Source organism: Vespula pensylvanica, chromosome 2, assembly GCF_014466175.1.
Source record: "Vespula pensylvanica isolate Volc-1 chromosome 2, ASM1446617v1, whole genome shotgun sequence".
In the NCBI taxonomy this organism is placed as follows: Eukaryota; Metazoa; Arthropoda; class Insecta; order Hymenoptera; family Vespidae; genus Vespula; species Vespula pensylvanica.
The window spans coordinates 2693420-2718894 of record NC_057686.1 but is presented as its reverse complement, the minus strand read 5'-3'; the positions used below and the strand labels follow the sequence as shown (position 1 = coordinate 2718894).

The 25475-nt window shown below is 36.2% G+C and overlaps 1 protein-coding gene across 2 annotated transcripts in view; it reads left to right on the top strand.

Annotated features, from left to right (window-relative positions):
* The first annotated feature begins 1735 nt into the window (after positions 1-1735).
* The window catches only part of LOC122627246 (zwei Ig domain protein zig-8-like), a 304977-nt gene continuing 281237 nt past the window's right edge, over positions 1736-25475 (top strand). For both annotated transcript variants that reach the window (XM_043808251.1, XM_043808250.1), the window contains exons 1-2: positions 1736-2037; positions 9017-9144. In XM_043808251.1, coding sequence (XP_043664186.1) covers positions 9081-9144 — 64 coding nt within the window. In that variant the 5' untranslated portion in view covers positions 1736-2037; positions 9017-9080. The remainder of the gene's footprint in view (positions 2038-9016; positions 9145-25475) is intronic.

The following is a 25475-nucleotide window of genomic DNA, read 5'->3' as shown; positions in this document are numbered from 1 at the left end:
TTTCTTTCGATCTAATTCTTTGATATTTTTTCTATTGGTATGTTATAATTATTGTAATTTTTTTTTTCTTATTTCCTTTTCGCCCAGTTAAGAAATTGACGAAAGATTATTCGTCACGTAATATCGTATTTCGAAGTCCTGTTGTTTCCTACTGCGGTCAGTTTTAAACGATCTTCTTCACTTCAAAACGATGGCGAACGAACGACGTGGAAACAAGTTTAAACGTTGAAACTTTCTTCGAGTTTCACGTTCGAACAGTCCTGCAAGGTCGTTACAATACGAATTCTTAAAGAGCGAAAAATAATAAAAAACATACACACACACACACACACACACATACACAAAAGAAGGAACGATAAATTTTCTCATCGTGTTATCATCAATTTTTACGTTGGATCAAATATACAAGTCTTCCGATTTTAACAATATTAATACTAATTATTTTAATCCCTATATATAGATACATCTTTTCAAACTTTATTAAATGGAAATGAAATCTCACGTAAGTAAATAAGTAGATGAATAAGTAAGTAAGTAAGCACATAATAAATAAATAAATAAACAAACAAACAAATAAATAAGTAAGTAAAGAAATAAAATAAATACATAGATATAGATAAAACGACGTGAATTAAAACGACGTGAAGTCGTTCTGATAGGAATATATGTATAAGTGTTATTCCGGTGTTAAAAATTGTCTCTTAAGGCGAGTTAATTTCGAGCGATAATCCGGAGGCGTCGGCGTAGTCGAATTTCGCGGAATCCAGGGCGCGAAGAAAGGTAAGGCCTCGCGGTGATAAGAGCATTGGCACAGGGTGGTAGGAGCTCGTTGAGGGATGGAATGGGATGGGGGTAGTAGCAGTAGAGATAGGAGGAAGGGCGAAGTTGGTTCGGGGAACGGCCGTCGTTAGGGCGCTGCTACCCGGCGAGACGTCAGTTCGCTATCGTATCGCGAAACGGTCGGATCTCCGCGAGAGCGTGTGTCCTTCGTTAATGAGAGGAGTGGAATGTAAAAGAAAGAAAGAAAAAAAGAGAGCAAGAAAGAGAGAGATATATATATATATATAAAAAAACGTGAGTGTGGAAAAGAGAGAGAGAGAGAGAGAGAGAGAAAGAGAGAGGAGATCGTTTGTATAATTAGTTTGAAAATAATCATTAAAAAGATGGTGAACGAAGATGGTTATATTGGTCTAAGATTAACAAGAGAATAAAAATTGATAGAGAGAGAGAAAGAAAGAGAAAGGGTCGGATAGAGGGAGGGAGAGAGAGAAGAAGACAGCAAGAAGATATATCCGCGCGAATTCGAAAAAGAAGGAGGCTCGAGAAGGTCCGATTGGCCTAACTTCGCTACGATGCGCGCCGGGATAAGCCTCCCGCAAATGACGAACCCTCGCGAATAAGAAAATAACAATAAGGGTTAACATTGTTTCACGAGAGTCGCGCGCGTCGCTCCCGAGCAGCGTGAAGCTCGCGAGATGCGAGGAGAGGGTACAAGGGTGAAGAGTTCGTGTGACTCGCGTGCATCTTCCCTCGTTGGCGGGTGATACGACGGAGGGGAAGAGATATTTTTAATGTATTCTTCGTTATTCCTCTTATCGTTCGTCGTCGTGTGCGCGATTATTTGTGAATCGAGATAATAATAATAATAATAATAATAATAATAATAATAATAATAGTAATAATAATATTAATATTAATATTAATAAATAATAATAATAGTAATAAGATTTAATAATATAATAATAATAATAATAGTAATAGTAATAATAATAATAATAATAATAAAATAGAAAAGGTGTCATTAAATTTTGTGTGTCGTGTACAAGACGAAGACGGTGTCGTTCGAGTCGTGTTCAGTGACGGAACAGTGTTAGTTTGAAAGCGCGACCTTTCCTCCATTGGAAAGAGATAGAAAACACGTGGAATAAAAGAAAGAAGAAAGAAAAGAGACGGACGTACGAAGGAAGAACCACGTCGACCGTCGCATGGACCACAACTCGGAAAGGAAACGAACCTGACCCGCTTGCTGAAACGGGGGTAAGATAACGAGGGATTCTTCCCTCTTTTTTCTATTTCTCTCTCTCTCTATCTCTATCTCTATCTCTATCTCTATCTCACTATATACTTTTTTGGTTTCACTCGACTTCGATGTTTCGACGTTCTCTCTCTCTGTCTTTCTCTCTGTCTCTCTCTCTCTCTCTCTCTCTCTCTCTCTCTCTCTATCTCTCTGTCTTTCTCTATCTCTCTCTGTCTTTCTACCACCGAATTAATTTCCAACGTTCTTCCCACTCGCGGCACCGTGCCAACCGCCTTTTCTTCCTCCTAATGAAATTCTTTCGATGCGCGATGTTACAAATTGAAATTAGCTCCCGAAAATATTTTTCTTCTTATTTTTCTTACATACAAGACAAGTAGATAAGTTTAGCTTAGGTATCTAGTAGAATATCCATATGTATTATTTTTGTAAAAGAACACAAACAAATAAAAATGAAAGAAAGAAAGAAAGAAAGCAGAAGAAAATGAAAAAGCAAGCGAAAAAGCAAACGAGAAATTTTCGAGTACTTTCGTTGTATTTCGAAAGGAAGTAAAAAAAGTCGAGATTGAAAATTTCGAGTGGATGCATATATACTTTTGCTTGTGTTTTACGTGTGTCAAAAAGAATACATTTAAAAGGTTAGACGTTTCTCCAGGGAAGTTCTAAAAATCTTTCCTTGCGATTTCAATGGCCTTTCGAAAGAGTTCACGCTTTTCAAGTTCATAAGAATTCTTTCTCTCTCTCTTTCTTTCTCTCTCTCTCCCTCCTCCCCCCCCCTCTCTGACTTTTTCTAAACTTCCTTCCTCTCGTGGCACGATCCACGGCGTCCCTCGTCTTTGCTTTGACGGACTGCGAAATGATCTTCCTCGCCTGCTCCTTTTCTTTTGTGCTACTTTTCGACAGGGCGTTATCTCCTTTCCTGTCATTCCCGTTCCATCCTACGGACAAAATAAAAAAAAAAAAAAAGGAAGAAGAAGAGGAAGGAAAAAAAAATCCTAGCTCAACTTCCTATACCTCGTGACTTTCTTTCATCTCTTTCTCGCTTTTCTCTCTTTTTCTCTCTTTCTATTTTTCTCCTTTTCTCTATTCCGGGCTATTACATACAGAAGATATTAGTTTACAATAGACACTTGTACCAACGTAGATGAAAGCTTTTCACAGTGGCACTTGTTCCATGTATCGATAAGTTCTCGGTATAATAGAACCTGTGGAATAATAGTTCTCTTGCTCTTTCTCTCTTTCTCTCTCTTTCTCTCTCTCTCTCTCTCTCTCTCTTTTGCTCTCTCGCTCTTTCTATTTTTTTTTGTCTTCTTTCTCCCTCCCCCTCCTCTCTTTCTCACTCGTCAGATACAACTTACACATCAAAGGTAGAATCTACGTGACAAGAACGAGGTCCGTTATTTTTTTTTTCTCTCATTTCCAATGCACTCTATACTAACCCAACCCTAGCATTATTTATTTCCTCTATTCTCTTTACAAACGAAACGACGGAATATGAATTTCACGTAAACGAGGATCACAAAGATTCTTTAACTTTAAAAGAAATTTCCTTTAGGCAATCTACGTTGTTTCTATTGATATACCCCGATACCTCCTATTGTTCGCGTTCCATTAGTTTTCCAACCGGGAATAAATTTATTTTCTAATTTGCTTCGAACACGGAATTCTTTTTCCTTCCTTTTGGAAAAAGAAAAAAGAGAAACACTTGTGGGTTATAACTACGATAAAGGGGGATGAAAAATTCGTACGTTTTTATTTCCACGAGGAATGGGATATTAACGTTAATATCGGTCGAGCATAGCATCCAGATGCAAAATGCCCTTAAGGTTTGTCATTAAGGAATAACCGATTTAAAGTGCGCCATCAAAATTGGGTCGGTTTGCCTAACGTAAATGAAAGAAATTAATCAAGTCTCGTCTTTCAAAAAAGGGTGTCGCGAACATAATGGTGAACATTAAGCCCACCTGCCTTTTATATCCAACCTACGATCTTGATCGCCTAGTTCGTGTTATCTCTACTACTACTACCACCACTTTTTCTTCTTGTTTGTCGTGTCTGATAAATTACTAGGAAGTCATATAGTCCGTCATCCGTTATTTTACCTTTTAGACGCGATCATCATCGTTTAAAATAAAAATTTCTTTTGAGCAGACCGCCCTCGCATCGTATTCTCATCGATTGACGACCCTTACCAGCTTATTACGTCTTCTCCGCTTCGATCGAGCGTATTTAACAAGCTCTTTACAAGATCGCTTTGAAAAAATACATACATAGGTAGTTGCTCCTTGTTAGTTGCTTGGCCAACGTGTTACGTGACGAGTAAAGTTTCCCGTCTCGAGGCTTTATTTTTTCTCTCCTTGTTTTTTTCCCCTCTTTTTTTTTCATCTTTTTCTTTTTCGTTCTTTTTTTTACGTTTTCTTTTTTCTCTCTTCTTCTTCTTTTTTTGTTATATCAAAGTTAAAAATAAGAGTGCTTTTAGAAAATCACGGACACTCGAGGACGAACGCTTTGCTAGCTTTCAAAGATGGTGAAACAGACGGACGGACGGACAGAGAGAGAGAGGGAGAGAGAGAGAGAGAGAGAGAGAGAGAGAGAGAGAGAGAGAGCGAAAAAAGAAACAAAAAAGATCAAGCCACGGAAAAATACATATTTTCGTGCGGATGGTTCAAGCAAAACTTCAAACGTTTCCGGAGTGCTATCTGCTAATTCACAGGTGCACGCAACTGCGTTTCAGCGTTTTATCTCGGAAGATACGTTGAATGGAATTTCCTGTTTCACGAATGCATACTATACTATTCTTCCGTCTCTCTCTCTCTCTCTCACTCTCTTTCTCTCTTTTTCTCTGTCTCTCATTTTTCTCGCTCATTTTCCTCTGTTTCTCTATCTCATGCATTTTCTACGTCAAAATAAAAGTTGTACATTTCGATTCCGGCCACGTCTACGTGATCGTAACTTTCGAGTCTATTTGAAATTTCGTTTCTACACACCACGACGCATTACCTATCTCCCGATCGAAATTTACTTTCATTTTTTCTCCCTCCCTCTCTGCTTTTCTCGTCGATTCATGGCATCTGCTTACTTACGTCAGAAATCAGATTTATCGAACTCGCGTCGCTTATGCCCTCGATTCTTCTCCTCCTTCTCCTCATCCTCCTCATCCTCCTTACTACTATAAATTTCGATACTTCGTACGAATCGTTAAGCATATTTGATTCTTTTCGAATTTCGCGCGTCGTTCACCGACACTCCCACAACCCCGATTGCAGTTAAATCGAACTTGGGCAGAGTTATAAGGAGTATGATCCGATATATTCGCGTATACATCGTAAAAAGATTTTCCATTACGGTTTCAAATGGTGGAGATTCAAATTCGTAAAAATAAAGTGCGAGGATGGGGATGGAGCTATAGGCGAGGGGTTGAAGAAGGAAGTGGACTATGGTTTAAAACCAACGTTCGCTTTTCTCTTACCAAGAGAACTTCTCGATAATACGGCGATCAAGTTTCTCCAGTGCCTGGATTTGGGTTATGTTTAAAACTGAACGCTTCGATGGAAGTTCTTCGATTTGTTATGAAACTGAAAAGTCGTTTGACTTTCGTTCGTCGTTTGCTTCAAGAAGAAGAGAAAAGAAGCAAATGTGTATATGTGTGTGTGTCTGTGTCTGTGTGAGAGAAAGAGAGAGAGAGAGAGAGAGAGAGAGAGAGAGAGAGAGAGAGAGAGAGAGAGGACAAGCACAGAAAAAGTTTTTGTTTTTATTTTTTTTCTTTAAATGTTAATTTCCGTCCCAACGCGCGTACTCGATTATCTTTCCTGCTCCGTCTTATTTTCCTCTTCTGTTGCTATCGAATCATAAAGTCAATATAAAAGCGAAACGGAACTTTTTATCGTCGATATTCATCGACAGTAACTTACTTATTACGAAGATTACTACTACCTCGTACTCGTCACGTCGTCAAGCGTATCTTAACGAATGATATTTCTTCTTTATTGTTTCCCCCCTGTAATAATTTATTCCTCGCAAGTATTTAAATATCTTCGAACGAAGGAAAACCAATCAACGGAAATTGGAAAGTGGTAAAGGGCGCATATAAATATGTAAGATTAAAGAAACTGAACGAAACGGGAGAAACAATAACATATATGATTTATAAATTAACAAATTTATTTACAATTATATTTGTTTACATGTATTATTTTCGCACGAAGGTAATACGTAGGTACATACGTACATAATACCTATACGTACATATAAAATTTCTTTGTACCTCGTACGTAATGTTCAATCGAATTCGCTTCGACTACTTTCTCGCTTTTCTTTTCATTTTTTATGATCATTGATTCCGAATGAATCGTCGAGTGAAATATATATATATATATATATATATATATATATATATATATATATTAAATAATTCCATCGGACTTATCAAAGATATACATACAACAAAAAAAAAAGTCGAATTTTTCTTTACCTCCATACACGTATCTACGTATGTATTTAACGATAAAAGCAGATTGTGAAGCTTACGTAAATATTCGAATGAAACATTTATACATAATACATACATTTAACGCGTTATTATCAACAAACGAAAGAACGTTCTTGAAGATATTCCAAGTCGATGAAACAATGGTGAGTATAATGGGGTAGGTATCGTAGAATATTTTCGTAAAAGGGAGAAAGGGGTAAAGTCTTCCCTCTCAAGAGGGAAACACCGTAGAAACACCGAAACAGAGGACAAAGCGATGAAAACGTAGGCTTCTGTAGTGGATGCCGCTCGCGTCGACACACAAAGTCCAATGCGCACGTCGTTGCTGGATCGAGTAAGAGACGTATTGGATGAAAAGAGACACGATGAACGTACCCTATGTAATACTACAGGCCTTTCTCTCTCTCTCTCTCTCTCTCTCTCTCTCTGTTTCTCTGTTTCTGTATCTGTTTCACACACACTCTCTGTCTTTCTCTCTCTCTCTCTCTCTCTCTCTCGAAGGGCTCGTTTGGTTCGTTTTACGTGTTCACGAGAGAATGAGGAGAATGCTTTAGTCTCTATCTCTTTTCCTATTCTATTTTACTCTTCGTTTCTCTCGATGGAGTTGGGAAATACGGAAAGGAAAAATAAACGTGAAATGAAGAGAAGGAGATGAAGCGATACAGAAAGAGAAAAAGAAGGAAATAAATATATATATATACATATACATATATATAAAGAGAGAAAGAAAAAGAAGAGGAGAAAACGTTTTGACAGTGAACATCGCTTGTGATTTGAATAAATGAACCGCGTCACGTTTACTGGAGGACGTATGGGAAATACTATGGCAGCAGCCGGTCCACAGCGAGCCATTTCGCTTACGGTCCTTCTTGCTATAAGAAACGGGACAGAACATCACGCCTTCTACGGATCTATTCGAGGAGAAAAGGAGAGAAAGACAGAGAGAAAGAGAGAGAGAGAAAGAGAATGAGCTATCTCGACGTGACGAATGAGCAGTTTCCCGAAATCGTCTCTATCTCTATCCCTCTCTCTCCCTCTTTCTGTTTCTTTCGCATACACACACACTCTCTCTTTCTCTCTTTTTATTTCCTAGAAACGTGAAAGAAAGAGAAACAGAGGGAAAGAGGGTGCGGAGAAAATCAAGCACGAGATTCGCGCGATTCTCCCTTGGAATTCGTATTTTCCTTAAACTCGAGATTGGCCTTTTCTCTCGTGGGCCACTTTGCACGAAGAGAAAAGCGTGCCATGGCCAAAAGCGAAGCAAAGCTATATGTTTTTCCCTTTCTCTCTTTCTCTTTCTCCTACTACCCTTCTTATTTTTCTCTCTTTCTCTTTCTTTCTCTCTCTCTCTCTCTCTCTTTCTCTCTCTCGATAAGGCTCATCTTTTGGACCTTACTGGCAAACGAAATTCACTCTTCACCCTCTCTCTCTCTCTCTCTCTTTCTTTCTCTCTCTCTCTCTCTTTTTCTTACTGTCTCTCTCTGTCTCTGTCTTTATCTCTATCTCTGTCTTTCTGATATAACGCGTTACGTTGGAAATGTAAGAGGATTATCTAGGTATTGTGTGTAACTCGCCCAACTTGGCTCTTTTATTATGTCGGATTCTACGGATAATATGGGTCTATTTTTTGCGCGTACACTCGAGCCCGCTTTGTCGAGTTTCGATATGAAAGTACAGAAGGTTATATTCGTTTTTATGTGTATTTTCTCTCTCTCTCCCTCTCCCTCTCTCTCTCTCTCTCTGTTCCGTTGTTTTTGTTTCTATCTCTATCCCACATTACATTACAAACACGACTACAAAACCCGACGAACTGAAAGTGTAATTGAAAATTTATCCGCTATCTAAGATTCTTAAAAATTTGAACTAATAAGGAAAGTAAGAAAGTAAACAAGTAAGCAAGCACAAACAAACAAGCAAGAGAGTAAGTAAGTAAGTAAGTACGTGTTTCTTATAGATTTTACGAGATACTATCCTATGAATAAGGATATGGAATATGTCAGAATGGTGAGAATTACTTTTATAGAAAATATACAAGTAGGAATTATTATATTTTTCTAGATGTGTCGAGTTTTTTGTTCGATGCGAGTTGCTTAATGTTCAGCGAGATAATAGTTATCTTAATCGTTCGTCGTTACGTCTTGATCCTATCGGGATAACGAAACTGACAATATTTTATTGGGGGAATGGATGAATGGTAACGAATATTATGAACATTAGTCACGTTACATACACTTCTCGTTTACAATTGTTGACTTACATCGAATTAATACTGTCGTTAATTTACGTTTAATCTTACGTATTTTAACGTATCATTATTAGGTAGCCATTTGTTCGTTGAATATAGGAAGTATCGTTCTCAGTTCTGTGACATTTTGAGAGTTAGTTTAGCCGTTAACCGAAAACTTATTGCACAAAGGGTTAAGACCATGAAGAGTTAGTACCAACGAGAGCATACGTGTTCGGTGTATAATATAGTCTCTTCTTGTTTACAGTTACACTTCAACGTATGAGGGAAACGTATTATGTGAGGTGAAACTTGCGACGAGGGAAACGAAGATGTCCACGATCAGCGTCGCAACATGGTTACTCGGAGTCGTCGCTCTGACGACGATTAATAACGGTGAGTATAATGTAACGTAATGTAATAATACGATTTATCGATCACGCTCGATTATTCTTAACTTAATCCTCGATATCAAGAACGACCTTTCCGACTCATTCGTTATTTGCGATTTAATTAAATAACGAGACGATACGCGTTACACGACGAACTATAATCATAGGTTGAAGAACGTTGATACGATTTAACTCTATTACTATCTCAATGAAATAATTAATTAATTAATTAATTAATTAATTATATATGACAATCGTAATGACAACTATAAGGGATCTAATTGAAATTTCTGATAACAAAGAGGAAAAATATTGTATACATTTTAAACTGCTTCCTTTTCTTTTCTTTTTTATTTTTCTTTTTTATTTTTCCTTTTCCCCGATAGAACATTATATAAAAATTGTGCTGAAAAAGAAGTTATCCGACACGAAACAGTAATTCGTGATTCCGAGCTGGAAAAGCTGCCCCGTTCATTAATATGTATGTATAACGGATACATCTGTAAATAATCTAACTTTACCGAGAGTAGCCCCTCTGATTTATGCGAAATGGTTTTATACCTTTATCGCCTCGAGAACGTTTTACGGTTAAATAAGAAAGAAACTGCACGTTTTACATTGCAATTTTTTTTCTTCTTCTTCATCTTCTTCTTCCTTCACCTTCTCTTCATATTCTTATTCTTCTTTGTTTCATTAGTAACGTGAAGAAAAAAAAGAAGAGAGAGAGAGAGAGAGAGAGAGAGAGAGAGAGAGAGAAAAGAGAAAGAAAAAACAGGAAGAAAGGAACAACAACGGCAAAAAATATGTGTGTTTTTCTAGCTTGCGTTCGCGTTTCGTAGATCCTACCGATAGACTGTTAAGTTCGTAAACTGTATCGAAGCAGCATTCAACCACGTTGTAACGTTTTCAAAAGCGTTTCGCTCGTTAATTTCACATGGAACGATCGAAGTTACTCGTTTGAATGATGCTCGTTATTTTCCTCCCTTTTTTTGCTTTTTCTTTCTCTATCTCTCTCCCACTCTCTTTTTCCTCTCTCTTCTTCATTTCTTGTCATCAGTGCATTTACTTTCTTTCTCATTTTCTCTCTCTCTCTCTCTCTCTCTCTCTCTGTTTTTTTTTTTATATCTTACGGCGAGACATAGCAGCGGCATTTAAACGTACAATTGGAGTCCTTCATTATTGTTCACGAGGCTGCGGATTGTTTGAGAAACAATGGCGCGACGCTTGGAAAAGCGCGAATCCGTGCTTACACCTTACCTTACACTTTTCGCACGTTATGATTTTATTATTGCATTTGTCATTCAGATTCGTAAAAGAAGTAGAAGAAGAAGTAAAAATAGATATACGTCGTTCTTTACATCTACATTACATTAATTATTTTTCTTACGATCGATAACGATAAGTATCGATTTTTATTTTATATATATATATATATATATATATATATATATATGTGCATATTTAGATTCAATTCGTGTATTGATCAGTATATTCTTCACTAAGTGATAACAATAGTTTCTATTACGTCGGAATATACTTACTCGTCATAAGATAAAAGTAATTATTTTTTGTTATTGAAGTCGAAAATTTTTTCTAAGGACATAAAAATATTCATAAATTTAAGGACCCATTAGAAAATTTTTCTCCCTTTCTTTCTTTTTCTTTTCTTTTTTTTTTTGTTTTTTTTTTTTTGACAAATTTTTTAACAAATCTCATAACTAATTCATATATTTTAAATTTTACGAATATATTCGTAATACTATAATATTTTGCTTAACGTAATCCTAAACGCTATACATTTAATAGATCGATTTAACGAGATATAAATCGAGATGGGAGAAAAAGAATAATGACATATTAACAGATGACATTCCATCGATTTTATATATATATATATATATATATATATATATATATATATGTATACATGTATATAAAAAGAACTCTCAGACGATAACAAGAATATTTCAATCAATTTTAACGCAATTTACAGACGAAATCCATGCAAGAAAATAATCATTAACGAAAACGATACGCCATAAGTATCTTTTAGAAAAATGTCAGAGTTTATATCGACGTTATAGAAGTGGAAGTTGAAGGTGGCAGTAGTTGTTGCGATGGAGGTAGAGGTAAAGGTGGAGGTGGTGGAGGTGGTGTTGGTGGTGGTGGTGGTGGTGGTGGTGGTGGTGGTGGCAAAACGTTTGAAACTTCGAAACGTCCTACGCGACTTGATTTATCGCCTGAGCTCCCACACGGCCCCTAGTATTTTCTATGGAAGGTGGAGTCTAACGACGCGATATACGGACAACTATTTACGACGACCATTAGCGAAGTACCAAGCGAGAGGATTTAACTGCCGTCTCCGATAGTGAAAAATAAAACGATTTTTTAATCTTCCCCATTTATCGTAACCACGTTTATACCGATCGTTAGATTTGACCAACCTTTCCCATCTGTTTGTCTTTTCTTTTCTTTTCTTGTCTGTCATCGTATGTGTACAATGGAAAAAGAACGAGAACGTCTTTCCTTTTTCTATAATAGTCATTATCGATCGATCGTTATCGTATCGATTATGTCCTGCTCTTAGAAATATTATTATTTTCGAGCGTGGGTTATTCAACGTGTTGAGAGTAAAGAATCAAAAAAAAAAAGGAGGGAAATAAAATAACAGCGTGGAAAAACAGTTTCTTTTCCTTTTTCTTTTTTTTTTTTTTTTTTTTTTATATAACTCGAATTTAAAATTCAAGGCCCCCCACATTATCGGTTATTCACGAAATTTTATTTAATGTTCATTTTGTCGAGCTCGACTACCTTTCGCTCGACTTTCCTATTTTTTTTTCTTCTTTTTTCTTTTTACTCTCTTTTTTTTTCGACTCCTCCAATAGAATAGAAAAAAATTTTCTCGTATGGGAAATCTCGTTTTCTCTCTCTCTCTCTCTCTCTCTCTCTCGAATCAGTGTAAGATTCAGATCGAAGATTTCGTACGAGTGCGTACATAAAATCGAAACGTTTATTGAGATTTTATTGACGAAAAAAAAGGAGGATGTTTAGATTGTAAGGAATGTTGGGGCCATATGGAAACGATAAAATTATTTCGGATTGTAAGGTACTTTTCTGTGTTTAACTGTAATGAAAGTGTAATGTTTTTAATTCGAGAAAAAAGACAGACATCTTCGTTCGATTAAGAGGAAACAATATAATAATGATCTTCGTAATGAAGCTTCTTTACGATATAAAATTTCTCTTTTATTAGTTCAAAAATAGAAATGACCTGATCCATGATTTGGTATTAAAAATGTTCCTATTTTCGATTGATATTATTTTAACAAATGGATCGTCCCAAAAGTGTTAATTAATCCATCGCAAAGAATATAAATCGAGATATCTATTTATATTTTTACTTCGAACGAAAAAAAAAAAATTTATTTGCAAAATTATTTGCAAAATTTTATTAGTCAATATTTTTTTTGACAAGCTATGTACATCTTGTCAGATCTAATATTGATAGATTCTCCAATGATGTTACAAAAGCTTCGAATTTTCTCTTCGAACAAAGTTATATATATACTTTTTTACATCATATTGAAACTTCATATATATATATATATATATATAAGATGAATTATTAATAAAAAACGACGATTTACTGATTATCTTTCAAAAATATTTTTAATAATATTTTTAATCGACTAATCCGAGACATAAATATAATTTTTCGATGAAAAAAAAAAAAAAAAAGAAAAAAGAAAACGGACAGTACAAATTAGTAGGATAAATAATTCGATGGTGACGAAAAGAAAAGAAAAAGGAAAAGAAAAACAAGAAAGGGAGAAAACAAAAGGAAAAAGAAAAAATTGGAGTTAAAACGACATGCACGGTAAGAGATATAAGGGGTTGGTAGTCCGAAATAAATAGAAATTCTTAGTGTATCCCGTGCAACCAAGTACGAGTATGCTCTTAGAAAGAAAGAGGAATAAAAGGATCCATGACAAAGGCCATTGTGCATTCGCTCGACGGGCAGTGTCATCCAGTAGCGAGTGAGAGAGTAAAATTCCGAGGAAGGAAATAATAATCCCCGAGCGTGTGCAAAGCTTGCCGCCTTTGATGTTGTTATTGACGTTGCTATTATACGAGAGAGGATCGTCGATTATTACATACACCTATACATACACACACATACATACATACATAACCAAAGAGAGGGAAGAGAGAGAGAGAGAGAGAGAGAGAGAGAGAGAGAGAGGAGAGGAGACGTATATCCCTACCATTTTCAACTTTGTCAGAGCGATTCGTTGTATGGGTACATATACGTATATATATATATAGGTGTAGATGTAGATGTTTTTGCGTTTAACAAAGAAGGAGCAAGTTCAACCCTTTTTCGATAGTCTTCCTTCGAAAATTCGTTTTCTCGTTAGATTGGAATCATTAAAACGGAATAATGCTTCTTGCCTTGCAAACGTTCTTATACGCCTACGTATTTACCTACGTACTTTTTGTCCTCTTTATATGTGTGTGTTCTTGAGCACTACGTACCAATAGGTATATGTTCGCATATGTATATATATATATATATATATATATATATATATATATATATACACATACCTATGTACGTATGTATGTGTAACACACGCTTATACAACTCGTTGGTTCTCTCGTCTCGAGCTGCGGGCAATAAACACTCACTTTTTCGCGAGCAAACAATGCAGTGACACGAGGCGAAAAATTAACGAGGCGCGGGCCAAATTCAAACTGAGTTCTCCTCTCCCTCTTTCCCTCTCTCTCTCTCTCTCTCTCTCTCTCGTGCACACTGTATTTCGTTCCTCTTCATTCTGAAATCTCTCTCCTCTCAACGAACTCTCCCACGTTTTTACCTTCTTTCCCCCTTTCGAATTCGTGGAAGCGTAAAACCAAGGGTGAACTAGTCGCTCGCGAAATCCTTCATCGATATCTCATCCGCCTCTTGATAACTAAGATTTTTTTCTAGCACTTCGTTATCGTTCTTTCACTCTCGAGGGTTGTAAGGATCTCTTCAATAGATAGATAGATAGATAGATAGATAGATAGATAGATAGATAGATAGATAGATAAATAGATAGATAGATAGATAGATAGATAGATAGATAGATAGATAGATAGATAGATAGATAGGTAGATAGGTAGAGAGAGAAAAAGAGAGAAAGAGAAGTACACATTTCGGTTTTTTCTTTTCTTCTCTGTCTTTTTATTTTTCTTTTACTTTTTTTTTCTTTTTTTTTTCTTCTTTTTTTTTGGTTTATAAAAAGGGCAATGGGTTTAATGCAAAGATCCATTGTTACTTTAATTTAAGCTTTGAGAAAAAAATAATCTACCCTCTCTCTTTCTCTCTCTTTCTTTTTTTCTCTTTTTCTAACTTCCTTTCTCTTTTCTTTAATTAACGTCGAGGTTGTAGATATAAACACAGTGAAACGCATACGCCCATATATAAACGTTTAGTGACAATTTGCAAGAAACAAAAAAATTGCGTAATAATTCGTTTATGCTTCTCCCTTAGACGTTTACGTTAGTTAAAGAGAAATTTAAAAAATGTGAATTTCCAACGTAAAAGAGAATTCTCTATAAAAATCTTTTAGATGGATTCAAACGTTCGCGTAATAACGCGTAAAAGTTAGTATTAGCGATTTTTCAAAAAATCACTTCCTAATTCCTACAACTAGATTGCTTTCTAATAGAACGTTTCTACGCGTTCACAAATACGTTAAAGACGAAACGAAGAGGGAGTATACATAGAAAAAAAAAAAAAAAAGAAAAGAAGAGAGAGAAAATACAGGAATCGAAAGAAAAAAGAAAAATAAAAAAGGGAAGGAAAAAACCTCGGTGAAACTATTAGAAATGTGATAGAGAGATATCGAAACTAATACTATTTATCGATAGAAGATGATGGAACGAAGTCAAAGCAGTATACATATGTTCGATCAAACGTAAGCTCGTTGAGCGAGTAACGATCCGTAATTACGTCACCAATTTGCCGAACTCTGGTCCAGGTAAGCTAAATGAAGGAAACCAGCTGGAAGCACCGATATACGTAAACTACATGGATATTTCGAAATGATGTTAAAGATGACATTTCCTAGGGACGAAGAGCATAACTCGTGTGTTAAAGCGAATGAGAAAGGTCATTACGCATAGTTAATGACTAGTTCATTTCTCTCTCTCTCTCTCTCTTTCTCTCTTTCTCTCTCTCTTTCTCTCTCTATCTATTTCTTTTTCTTCTTTTCTATTTCTTCGTTTTCTTCTATTTTTCTCTGCTCGTTTCTCTTTTTCCTCATCGACGAGAAACTCTCAGGAAACAAACGCGAGAAAGAGAAAGAGAGAGAAAGAGAGGAAACTCGATGCAGCCGGAAAAATTATTCGACGAGAATAACAGCGGAATGTTCTTTGTTCGGTGCGCGTTAATGAGCGACAAAAAGAAACCCGGTTGGAGGATATACGCGAATTACGGTTGCTCTCGCTCGTCCGTTCCCCATCGGTTATTCTTGTTTTGTCATATCTTACGATGACGATTGTCATCCGAAAACAAGAATTAATACTTTCTTTACGTACTTTCTTTCTTTCTTTTTTTTTTACCAATCTCTTACCTGTTTAATAGTTTTTTCTATTTCTTTTCTATTTCTTCTTTTTTCTTCTTTTTTTTTTCGATATTATCGAACGAAATGAAATGGAAAAGGAAAAAGTAAAGCGGAAAAGTCCGATGAAATTTTCTATTCTTCGATCGTGCCTTTTTTTTTTCTTTTTGCGATTTTATCGAAAATTAAAAAAAAAAAAGAAAGAGAAAAGAAAAGAAAGCAGGGTGAAAATTGCTAGCATCGTTCTCACGTGTTTTCCCTTTAAAACTTTCCTTTTCTTTCTTATTTTTCTTTTCACACGTAATCGTAGCTCGATGATAGGAAAAGGTTGGTTCAGAACAGTAATAGGTTTCACAGCTTAGTTTCCCATTGGGACAGCATAGCGCGGACGAGACAGAGAACAGGCATCACCGTTCTCGCGCAGTTCACATTCGTTCTCGATCTCTCAGCATAAATTACGATTTCGATACTACGGAAAATCTTTAAGTGGATTCAACGATTTAAAAGGGAAATAAAAGAGATAGAGATAGAGAGAGAGAGAGAGAGAGAGAGAGACAGAGAGAAAGACAGAAATAAGATTCTTCGATCGTCGTAAAATATATCGCAAAGACTTTCATCGAAAATGAAACGAATTCGATAATAGATAACTAGATAGATAATAAAATACATTTAAAAAAGAAAGTTTCGAGGTAAAGGATAAACTGAATAAAGGATAATTAAAGATAAGCTAATATACGTACACGTAAATAGATAAATAATTTCGTAGAAAAAAAAATTGGCAAAGAAAGGAAGAAAGGAAAGAAGGAAGGAAGAAGTTTAGACCATTCGTAAAAGAATCGAGATAATTAAGGCTTTTCGAAGAGTATCATTTCATTGATTCTTATGATACTTTATCTATGAGATCGTTAATATCTTGGTTTGATTTTGGTCTTTGAGGTTTGAGTTGTGCGTTGCTGGCTTCATGGTTAGGAGAGGATGGTATAGGAGGAGGATATAGGAGGATGAGATTGGTGAAAGGTAACTGGTCCTGCTAAACGTAGACGCGCGTGCGCATTCACTTACATACGTGTATATATTCCTCAGCTATCATTTATATATATATATATATATATATATATACACACATACATACATGCATGCATGCATACATGCATACATGCATATATATGTACACTATATATGTGCACGTATGCACGTATACGTTATATGTGTGTTTGTGTGTGTTAGAGAGAGAGAGAGAGAGAGAGAAAGAGAGAGAGAGAGAGAGAGAGAGAGAGAGAGAGAGAGAGATAAAGGAAGGTGGGTCGGGATCTATATATCTTTATCTCGGTCGCGATTGCATTGTTAGTACAGAGCGCATTGTTTGAACGGTGACGCGAGGCCTCCGGCGACCAATCAGCGTTTGCGCTAGCCGTGCCTTATCAAAGATTCCTGCTACACCCTGCAGGGCTAAAATCAAGCCTCCCCCTCTTCTACCCCTCTTCTCTATCCCTCTCTCCTCTATCCCTCTATCTCTCTCTCTCTCTCTCTCTCTCTCTCTCTCTTGATACCTCTTCCACTCTGATTCGTGCAACTACCGTCGTCCATTTGAGAGCTCCGAAGGCCTTCGAAACCGATGCGGAACGCACAATAACGGATCGACCCTAATTGTTAACTTTCTGAGTTTATAACAAGATCGTGAGAGGTACGGGCACAGGGACGGAAGGTGCTGAAAACGTACCGTTTTCATCTTATTTTTTATTATCGGCGTTCCTTAGATCCTTCCTGCGACGCTCCACGTCGATTTTTGTTCGCGTTTGAAAACTAGAATAATGAACCGAACTTTGAGATCCTCCTTCTTGTTTGTTCCGTCTACTCCGACAGGTGAAGTTGAGGATGATGATAAAAACTCGAGATCGATTACTAACTAGAGTGATATACACGTTTCTAAATACTTTTTTCTTTATGTATTAGTTAGACTATTTGTCTATGGAGGATTTTATCTTTAAAATCAAAATGGAGAAAAAGAGAGGGAGAGACAGGTGGGGATGTAAAATGTGTTCGAAAATAGGCTTCATTTTTTTTTAGAGATAATAACAATTTACGAAATAATTTAATTACAATATCTGAACATCTTTGTAACATTATCGTGGATGATCGTGAATCTTGTCTTCTTCTTTTCTCTTCTTTTTTCTTTCTTTCTCCTTTTTTCAGAAGTATCTAATTAAATGCTTATTATGAAAGAAAGAAACAAGAAGGAGAGAGAGAGAGAGAGAGAGAGAGAGAGGAAGAGGGAGAGAGAGAAAGAGAAAAAAAGAAAAAAAGGAAGAAACAACTAACCAGCTTGCATGTACATCGAAGAAAAAGTGAGAAAGGTAAAGAGAAAAAGGGAGATACAATGAAGTTTAATAACGTAGTTGGTTAATGCTATTATGTTGTAGCAAGAAGAGTAATTACTATCTTTTCCAAACAACGCGGTACTACCTTTCCATAGTTGAAGGTAAAACCATAACGAAAACTTATTTATAATTAATAAGGATAAGAAAGTAATTAGCTCAACAGTTCCACCGTTATCTTATTCTCTTATAGTTATCTATGTGTTCACTTAAATACATATGTATATGGATAAGATAGATACATAAATACGTAAACGAAAGAAATGCTCCGTAGATTCGAGACTATACGAATAATAATAACAAGGAGATACTGAGAAGAGGACTCTGATATAAGCTTTTGATATACGTTTCAAATAACGGCACCACGTAGTAGTACTAGAACAGTCTCTTTTTGAAGCATAGATCACTATGATTTGCGGCTTATCCACCTAGAGTCGTCCATTGTTTCGCGCGTATTTTTTTCGTCGCATGTATCAATGTCCCCGACTAACCGATCGTTCGAGAAATCGGATTAGTTTTTCGCGTAACTTTCGATTTTAATCGTTCGAACTCGTTGCTCGCTTGTTCGCACTTCGTTATATTCTTTTTTATTTTTTCTATATATTTTTTTTTGTTTTTTTTTAATTTTTTCTCTTTTTTCTTTCTTTCTTTTTTTCCATCGTCTACGGTGAAAGGCCAAAGGAGATATTATTTTTTTTGCGTTTGTTAGTTTTTTATTTTTACTTGAAGCTTTTTTTTGTTTTTCTTTTTTATTTGACATTCGAAGTGTTTTCACTCCAGTAATCGTCTTAAGATATGGAATAATAACGAATGAGGATATATATATATATATCTCCTCCAGTGGAAAGTCCCTCTTGTCAAGTCTAGTCTAGTCTAGTCTAGTTTAGTTTATATCTTATTCACAACTTTGTCCGCACACGTGTAAGTACCAAGTACGAACTTCACAAGAGGGAACTTCAACGGTGTCGACTTCTCGTCTTTATATTACCATAATATTACATTTGTATTTGTATATTGCTCAGGCGTGTAATCCTATCTCCTATATATATATACATATATATATATACATACATACATACATACATACATATATATATATATATACACATTATCTTTTATTCTATTTATTACTAATATTTTTCCATTGAATTTCGTATAATTCTTCGAAATTATTCTATATTATTTTTGATTAATTTTACTTTAGCAATCTTTTAATCGTTAAATCTAAATATACCGTAATTCGCACATTTCTCTCGCGTTTTAAAAGCAATCAATTACTTGTAAAAGATTGGACAGTCCTTTGTTGAATAAGATGCAGAGAGAGAGAGAGAGAGAGAGAGAGAGAGAGAGAGAGAGAGAGAGAGAGAGAGAGAGAGAGAGAGAGAGATAGATAGAGGGAAAAGGAAAGAAAAGGAATGATAGAAGGAATGAAAGGAAGGCTTTAGACGAAAGTCGAAATCGTAACGTAAAGTTGAACGAAGAAACGGGAAGGAAAAGGATTCTATGGGAGCAACAAATCACAAGGTAATACTTTAACGACGAATCCGAGCGTACTTAAAACGATAGTCATCTCTCGAATTCATCTTATTGGAGACAGTGTTCCTCTGCTGTTACCATCACGCCGTTTAAACTCGGCTTATTGTTCGGCTTTTACGTGAAAAGTTATAGAATCTTTATGAATTGCAGTCCAGAAATGGTTGGTATTTCATCAACGATGAAAAAACTTTGTCTGCATTTCGTAAATTAAATGAAAAATGTATTGCCATTGAACTAGCCAAAGTTTTTATCTTTCTCCGAAAATAATTCCATATTGTTCAATTCGTTTTTTTTTTTTTTTTTTTTTTTTTTTTTATACATAAACGTGAAATTATGGAATTAATTAAAATTGCATTTTTTTTCTTTTTTCTTTTTTTAGGAACGTTCTATATGTATGAATGTATGTATCTACATATATATATATAAAACATTATAACGTAATATAAAATATAATATAAAATATAATGTAATATATTAATATAATTTGTTATCGTTCGTTCAAGCATCTCAATATCTACGTGAATATAAAATTTATTTATTTTTTATTACATAATAGAGTATCAAGAAGAGAAACACAATCGTATATTAAATTTTCTATATATATATATATATATATGTATATGTATATATGAATGTAATAAATTACCTTCAATTATCATTCGAAGTTTATATCTAACAATTAAAACGTCCCTCTTTCGAGAATTACGAAATTCGAAACGTTTGTCCGCTTTCAAATCTTTTATAATCGACCTGGTTGCGTGAGCTTCTACTATAAAGGATGAAATTAAAACGATGCGTTAGAACAACATACGGTGCGGACTGTCGATGATTAATTTGTTATATGAATTAGTATCGATGCTCGTTCGTATAAAAAAGAAAAAAAAAACAAAAAAGAATGGAAAGAAAAAAATATAGAAAAATTAAAAAGGAAAGAGAAGAAATTGAAAAAAGAAAAAACAAAAAGACAAATTATCCGAAATCGAAATATCATTTCGATGAACGTCACATTCTCAACGACGTAATCGTAATACGATAGAAAGTCGATACTCAATTTCGTCGTTATGCACATCGAACGTTGCATTTTACATTCCCGTTTTCCTATTTCTTTCTTTCCTTCTTTCTTTGAATTCTCGTTGGGTCGAACTCGATAAAGCTATATTCGAGATCTCCTTTCTTTTTCTCTTAACGGGATGATAAAGAAAGGAGAAACGAAGGGGACGTGGCAGAACTTGTAACTCGAACTTTTATCATTCGTAGAAAAGACACATGCATCTATATATTTATACTTGCACACACACACACACACACACACACACATATACGTTTGCACATAGAGGTGTGCATGTAACGAAATACGTAGGTACTACGTCACACTTTTCTTTGCACTTTCATCGAAACGATCTTCCTTTCCAAGTAGGAAAGAACTCGTATCGAAGGATAGACGAAGGAGAGGTAAAAAGTTTGAAGTACTGGATTTCCGTCAACAACCAGTTGGATCTTCTTTTCAATTCTTTTTTATTTCCTTTCTTTCTATTTTTATTGTTAGACATGAAAAAAAAAAATAAATCGCTCTGAGTGTTCCCTTTTTTCTTTCCAAAGGGAAAGACCAAAGGAGGTGGATCGATAAAGTCTATGAATGCGTAGCCAATGTACCTATATTCTCTGACTTTCGAAGACGTGACAAAGAGACAGGCAGACAGACAGAGAGAGAGAGAGAGAGAGAGAGAGAGAGAGAGAGAGAGAGAGAGAAAACGTACTGAATTCTAAGAACGCACGTTGAAGCTCGAACTTTGCGAAACAGCTGTCGAGAAACATGCTTTGAATCTGGAGAGTCGACTGTCGCCAAGGAAATTCGTTGCGGTGATAAGGTATGCAGATTGCGTTCGATTCGTTGATGTTAACTTAGGACGTGTAAGTTTTCCCTTTCATTCGAGAATGATTAGACGATAGAGGCTATAATCGTAAAAAGAAAAGAAAAGAAAAAAAAAAGGACGAAGCAGTTTAAATTCGTTTAAGAGTCGTTTCAATGCGAAGATCGAAGATTTTCAACTCGTACCTTACTTATTCGATTTCGATTTCGCGTTTATTGATTTTTGTTTTCTTCTTCTTCTTCTTTTCTTCTTCTTTCTTCTCTTGTTTTCTTTTTCTTTCTTTTCTTCTATTCCTCGCAAGAAAATTTCAATCTAGTGCGTTTTAGGAACATAATAAAATAAGAGAAAATGATCCATGGATGACACGTTACACGGTCGCTTGCTAGTAACGCGCAAATATCCAATAATAAAATTCCGATAACATTTACATTTTAACGTGGAACGTTTATGCTTTTTAAAGCAACCTTTATGCCGTTATTGTAGCTTTACTAAGAGAAGAAAAAAAGAGTGGGTATTTTAGCAACGTCGATGTTACGATAGTTTTTCTTTCATGCTTTTGGAGTCAAAGAAAACTCATAGGCTCGAAGGAATTTCAATTTTAACGCTTTTGAACGCAATGAATGTTCCGCATAGAGAGAGAGAAAGGGAGAGAGAGAGAGAGAGAGAGAGAGAGAGAGAGAGAGAGAGAGAGAGAAATAGATAGAGACGTTCGAAAAGCAGCCTTCTCACGAACCAATGCTCTGCTCTCGAAAGTCCAAAGCGTCCTTCGTGTCCTCGGTTCTAGAAAGCTCGAGGACAATGGAACCGCGTTGAGAATTAGCTCGTACACGAGATTTCATTACGAACTTGAACCGTCTGCTCCTCTAGACGAGAATATCTCACCAGTTACAGAGAAAGAGAGAGAGAGAAAGAGAGAGAGAGAAAGAGAGAGAGAGAGAGAGAGAGAGAGAGAGAGAGAGACAGAACAACCCGAGATGCAAAGAGAGAGAGAGAGAGAGAGAGAGAGAGAGAGACAGACAGAAACAACTGTAGATGCAAAGAGAGAGAAAGAGAGATAGAAGAAGAAAGGGTTGAAGCACGTACAAAGTTGGACTCTTCTTTGGCCATCGACAAACGGAAATGAAAAGCTCTCAACCTATCGACACCGAGCGTGCTTACGAGCGAGCTTGGGCGAATCACCTGGTGCCGACTTTATCGTCTAGCTTTGCTACTTTCGAATTCGATCGATTGATTATGGTTTCTTTTCTTTTTCTTCTCGCTTTCTTTTTCTCTCTCTTTATGTGTGTGTGTGTGTGTGTGTATGTATGTATATATATATTTCTGTTTTCTATCTCTACTTGTAGCACACCGTTCTTAACCAACACCAGCGCGTAACACAATTCCAATCGAGCTGACTGCGAATTGTTACCATGAAATGACTGAGGAATTATTTTTCAATTTACGACTCTCATCGTTTCCGAGACCAATAACGTTCGTTCGCTAGTAGATAACGCGATAATGGTAGAAACGGACGTTTCCAACGCGTTAGTTACGCTTTTTCTTTTTTCTTTCTTTCTCCTTCTCTCTCTCTCTCTCTCTCTCTCTCTCTCTCTTTCTCTCTCTCTCTATTTCCTTCGTATTCCGAAATAAGACGACAAAATTTTTTATCAAGGTCTTTCGTGATTCATTTATCGGAAATTTTCGAATAATGAAGTTTCGTAATTACGTAAAGAAAACGAGAAGAGAGAGAGAGAGAGAGAGAGAGAGAGAGAGAGAGAGAGACAGACAGACAGACAGAAAGAGAGAGAAGTAAATAATACTATGCGCCATTTTTAAAATAAATTTCGATCGCGTGAGTTATATACACCATCGTGTCGAGTGAATTAATAAGCGACATTATTTAAAATGTCGTCGATATTTATCCGAAGGTTCTATCAACGATCAGCGAGGCCAAGAACACGAGGGGGACGTTAATTAGAAAGCGGCTCGTGGAATATTTACCATCGTAATTCTCCCCTCTTTTACTTTCTTTATGTCGGCCCTCTCTGCACCTTTCCTCCTCTTTTTCTTCTCCTTTTTTCGATCTTTTTTCTTTTTTTTTTTTAATCTCTTTTCTCTCTTCTCTCTTCTTTCTCTCTTTTTTTTTTCTTTTTCTCTTTCCTTTTTTCTACGCTTCCAGCGTATACCGGCACCGAACGAAAGAAGCATGGTTTCCGTAGAAACGCAGGGACGTTTCCTGTTGCTGGTCGCTTTGCGTGATATTTACAGAGGCCGCGAGTTATCGTGCGTCGTTTTGAATAATTATGCATATGGGATATATTTCTTTGCTCTTTTTTTCAAAACTTAAGGGGGAAAAATCGGCATTCCATATTTACGATGCCGTTTTATGTTCTCAGATACATATGTTAGAATTTTCTCGAGTTTAAGAGAGATGTGTGCTTCGTAACGTTCATTAAACGTTCGTACGGCATCGTTTTCATCGATCGGCCATGAGCGAGAGAGAAAGGTAATGGTGAAGGAACGGGTGGAACGACACTTCACAACCACCACCACACACTTGACCGAGAACAGCTTTCAACGGCCCATCACCTCGGCTACTCATCGGTGTGGAAAGTATATTCGACTTGCTTTAATATGCTTTGAAAGAAAATCGATTCTCCGAAGACGAAGACGACGACGAAGATGAAGACGACGACGACGACGATGACGACAGAAGCAGTCGAGAATTTTATTTCTCTCTCATGGCCACACTTCTTCTTCTTTGTATTGCAATTGCCAATTTCGCTATTATCGAGTTCGAGAAGCGTTCCGTTTGTAGGTATTAAAGAATAAGCTAGTTGTTGAATGAGGAGGAGGTGGAGGAGGAGGAGAAGGAGGAGGAGGAGGAGGAGGAGGGATAAGTAGAAGAAACAATAGACACTCGATCCTTCGTAATAATATTTTTTTCCACTTGTAATTCGTTCGGAACTCGGAATTTATCGATGTATGCTTGGTAAATAATTCAAAGCCGTAGCTACTGTTTCTTTACTAGATCGAAGTTTATCGAATTGTTCCAACCTTTTAAAATGTATTGGAGAAGTGTGTGTGTGTGTGTGTGTGTGTGTGTGTATACCTATGTGATAATAGATTATTCGTATCTACAAATTAACGATTATACGAAAGACTTTATATGAAAAGATTGAACTTTCGATTTCAAACTAATTCCAAAATAATAACATCATTTTTACTTCGCTTTATATTATTTCGTCTCTAATCTACGAAATCGCGTGAAATATTTACTAAATAGAAAAGTACATATAAAATATAATTAAGAAAATAAATTTAGAAAAGTACATTTAACCATAATTAATAGAAAAATAACATAAATTAGAAAAGTACATTTAACCAAACGATTCGATAAGCTTTCGTTGTTTATTTCTTTCTTCTCTTTCTTTCTCAACTCGATTCGATCGATTTAATTCGATTATTAATTATTCGAACGTAATAAGATTCTTTCGACGTCGTCTATCTATTCGTAGAAAAGTACTTGCTTGAGATCTATCCGAGGTTCCGGAAGTCTAGCCAAGTTCTGATGGTGGCTACGTTCGTGAAAACGACGCGATACTGTTCAGTCTAAGTACGCCCGTTGCCGAAATTAAGTGAATTTATCTTCTCGTGGCCGCAATAATCAGACGGCGGTTAGTCGAGGCTAGCGAGCTCGTTTCGTCCGGGGTAAAGACGTCGAGAGGGAAGAAGGGTGATGGGGAAGTAACGAGGGTAAAGAGGAGAGTGAGAGTTGGAAAGGGACGAAAGGAGGAAGACTTCGCTGACTCGAAGGGGTTGTTCAAGAAGAGTGAGAAAGAGGGAGATAAAGAGAAAGAGAGAGGGCGGACCACAGCCGCTTCGTAAATGGCTTGAGCCTCTGAGACACACGTTAGACAGAGACAGAGAGAGAGAGAGAGAGAGAGAGAGAGAGAGAGAGAGAGA